General features: G+C 34.1%; 1 protein-coding gene across 1 annotated transcript; it reads left to right on the forward strand.

Annotated features, from left to right (window-relative positions):
- The first annotated feature begins 592 nt into the window (after nucleotides 1-592).
- Nucleotides 593-2,945, forward strand: LOC131613427 (tetratricopeptide repeat domain-containing protein PYG7, chloroplastic). The gene is made up of 6 exons (XM_058885100.1): nucleotides 593-850; nucleotides 1,064-1,136; nucleotides 1,251-1,311; nucleotides 1,410-1,693; nucleotides 2,014-2,160; nucleotides 2,563-2,945. Exons 1-6 carry the CDS (start codon nucleotides 714-716, stop codon nucleotides 2,845-2,847), a joined length of 987 nt encoding a protein of 328 aa, XP_058741083.1. The 5' UTR covers nucleotides 593-713; the 3' UTR covers nucleotides 2,848-2,945.
- Nucleotides 2,946-3,197: the final 252 nt, after the last annotated feature.

The following is a 3,197-nucleotide window of genomic DNA, read 5'->3' on the forward strand; positions in this document are numbered from 1 at the left end:
GTAATTTTTATAAATAATTTAATTCTTATACGTTAGATTTTAAAACAGTTATTATTTTTATTTTAAATACATAAAATAAAATAAATGAATGGTTATAATTGATTGTATAAAATTTTCACACTAACATTACGTAACAATTAAGTGTGCGTGTGTGTGGTCTAGCGGTGAATCGCTTGGGTCTTGAGAGTGTGCTCCTCTCAAGGTCTCAGGTTCGAAACCCACTAGATACAAATTGCTTATTAAAAAAAATTATGTAACAATTAATCTCATTAACCATGTATCCAATTAAAACACAATTTTAAACTTTTAATTCTTTATTTATCGATGTATTTAATGCATTCCAAATTTATCACTAAATTTAAAATAAAAATAAATTAAATATTCTATCTATTATAAAGATTATTTTTTGTATAAGATATTATTTCTTCAAAAAATATAACAAAACAATAAAAACAAAAAAAAGAAAAAAAATTGATGATAATTATTATTTTTTACAAAACTAATAAATATATATTTGTGGGAGGGATAAAATGATATTTAAACCATCGTTAATTTATAAATCCAAAGCGTTGATTAGGCATGTAATGAGACCAATCTAACGAATAACAGTTGATAACCCAGTGATTCACCATTCAACCGTTTTATCACATCGAAACTGCTTACTGCCGGATAACCCACCCTTCTCGCTGTTCTTGCCCAAATTAGGCACAAAGATGAAGATGAGTGTTTCCACCTTCACTCATCTATCTTACTCTTCTCCTTCTATTTCCTCTATCCTCCCATCCAAATCCACCCTTATCTCCAATCACTTCCCTTCCAAACTCCCCACTTCATCACCATGCTCTCTCAAGTAAGTGATTCAATTTCCCATCTTTCACTTTTTACTACCATTTTTCTTTTCCAAGCTTCGTGTGTTTGTGGGTCGTTTTAATTTGAATGATGATTTGTGTTACATATTCAAGACTTGTAGTTTTTTGTTACCTTCTTGGAGGGTTTGTTTCGTTACTTGCTTACTATGAATTATGATGCATGATTGATTATTAACTTGGAACATTGTTTACAGAAAGATCAAAGCTTTGGAAATTCAGCAAACAAGTTCTAAACTTGATGCACTCAAGAGTAGGATTCTGCTCCAGGTTGTTTTCGTTTCATGTCTTTTAGAGCCTAATTAAGCATCTTTTTCATTTCACAATCTTGATTTCAGGCTACTAATTGTATTTTATTTTGCCTCCTATCATGCTCGAAGACAGATGTTTCAAAGGGCAATGCCAATGGAACCCCTTGTAGCCATTTTCGGACAACAATCCGACAGTAATTCCCTGTTCTTCCGCAATTTCAAAATTGTTTTCGAAATACCATAATTGCTTGAGTCATTTCCTTTTTTTAATCTTGTCTTTCTGTGTTCTTAGTGAATGACTTTACATTGGAAAATCTTCAAGATAGGAAAAAGTCGTCCAAATGGGTTGCAGCATTCTTGTTTGGACAAACTATATCAGTTGTTTCTCCCGATGTTTCATACGCAAGCAACTCAGTAAAGATAAATGAGATGTATCAGGTTGGGGAGTTGTTTGACTTAGGAATCCAATTAATATACTTGCTATTGTTGTTGGGTTTGCTCGGTGCTGGAACTTACTATGTCATTCGCCAAGTTCTTGTTCGCAGAGAACTTGACCTTTCTGCCAAAGAGTTGCAGGTAAGAACCTATACTTTTTCCTTTTAGTCATTTGTATTATTAAATCTTTCTCTGGAACACCTTGAAAGAGATTTAGGACCTGTTTGGATTGACATATTTAACTTCATCTACCACTATAAGCACTTCTAAGACAGTTTAGGAGATCTTAGGGAAACAACTTTTAACACGTCCATAAGTTGTTTTTAGCATATGTCCATAAGTTCTCTTTTTTTTTTTTGACAACTTTTTAAGTTCTCAATGATAGCTTATTAAAACAGCTTATAGCTTATATTGAAGTGTTTTTTAGCAGTTTGACTTTATCTTATCTTTTATGTTCTCAGGAGCAAGTCAGAAGTGGTGATGCAAATGCGACTGAGCTGTTTGAACTTGGCGCAGTGATGCTGCGGAGGAAATTTTACCCAGCTGCTACCAAGTTCTTGCTTCAAGCAATTGATAAATGGGATGGAGAAAATCAGGATCTTGCCCAGGTTAGATGACTTGGTTGATTTCTAATTAAATAAACTATATATACTTAATTTGGAACTTACTTTGGATTGGAAATAGAAGAAACCGTGACACTTCACCAGAATATGCCATGTCACAAGTGTCAAATGGACCTCAGTTTGTCGTGTTAGCTTGTTTGTAACAGATGTTGATGCCGGGGACAAAAAAGCCATGGTTTCTGATATTGCAGGAATAAATATTTACTTGAGACTAAATGAATATGGAAACCTGGACAGTGAAAAGATAATTTACTCGCTAACAAATATCTTCTATTGCAACCGTTCAAATTCTAGTAGTTATACAATTCTACCATTATTGGCCTGATCAGAAGTGACTTGTTAACATCTACTTTGATAATAATTATCACCTCCACTCCATGGATGTAGGTTTACAATGCGCTTGGTGTCAGTTATGTTCGTGACGGGAAGCTTGAGAAAGGAATTGCTCAGTTTGAGACAGCTGTGAAGATTCAACCGGGCTATGTCACAGCATGGAACAATCTCGGTGATGCTTTAGAGAGTAAAAAAGAATATGTGTCGGCTCTGAAGGCTTTTGAAGAAGTTCTTCTATTTGATCCTAACAACAAGATTGCGCGGCCCCGGAGAGATGGTTTAAAGGAACTTGTTGGAATGTCCGAAGGAGTTACTGTCAGATATAGAGAGAAGAAATGATTGACATTCTTCTACCAACTTGCACTATAAATATGGCTTACTTAAAACTGCACAGTTTCCAATCAATATCTTGATTATGTTTGAAGGAATTTTGGCTATAGTGATGTATTTGAGGTAGAATTTTTCTTCTTATTTTGGTAGAATTATGATAACATGGTATAAACTCATCAACTCATGTCAATTACTTATTGCTTATGGCAATAGCTGAGGAAAAATATTGCTGGGAATGATTGAAAGACGGGTCGGTGCTCAATTCTAAATCGGCTACAAAAATCGTTGATCTAGAGTGGTGCATCATGGTGTTTATTCATGTGTCAGAATTCCTCGATTTTTCTCTCTTATAATAGGTT

Source organism: Vicia villosa, linkage group LG1 (genome assembly GCF_029867415.1).
Source record: "Vicia villosa cultivar HV-30 ecotype Madison, WI linkage group LG1, Vvil1.0, whole genome shotgun sequence".
Classification (NCBI taxonomy): domain Eukaryota; kingdom Viridiplantae; phylum Streptophyta; class Magnoliopsida; order Fabales; family Fabaceae; genus Vicia; species Vicia villosa.

Bases quoted from the DNA above. Each gene is read 5' to 3' on its own strand.
- LOC131613427 (XM_058885100.1), top strand. From the start codon at position 714: ATGAAGATGAGTGTTTCCACCTTCACTCATCTATCTTACTCTTCTCCT. The intron at 851-1,063 runs GTAAGTGATTCA...CATTGTTTACAG, and splicing joins TCATCACCATGCTCTCTCAA to AAAGATCAAAGCTTTGGAAA. The intron at 1,137-1,250 runs GTTGTTTTCGTT...GCTCGAAGACAG, and splicing joins AGAGTAGGATTCTGCTCCAG to ATGTTTCAAAGGGCAATGCC.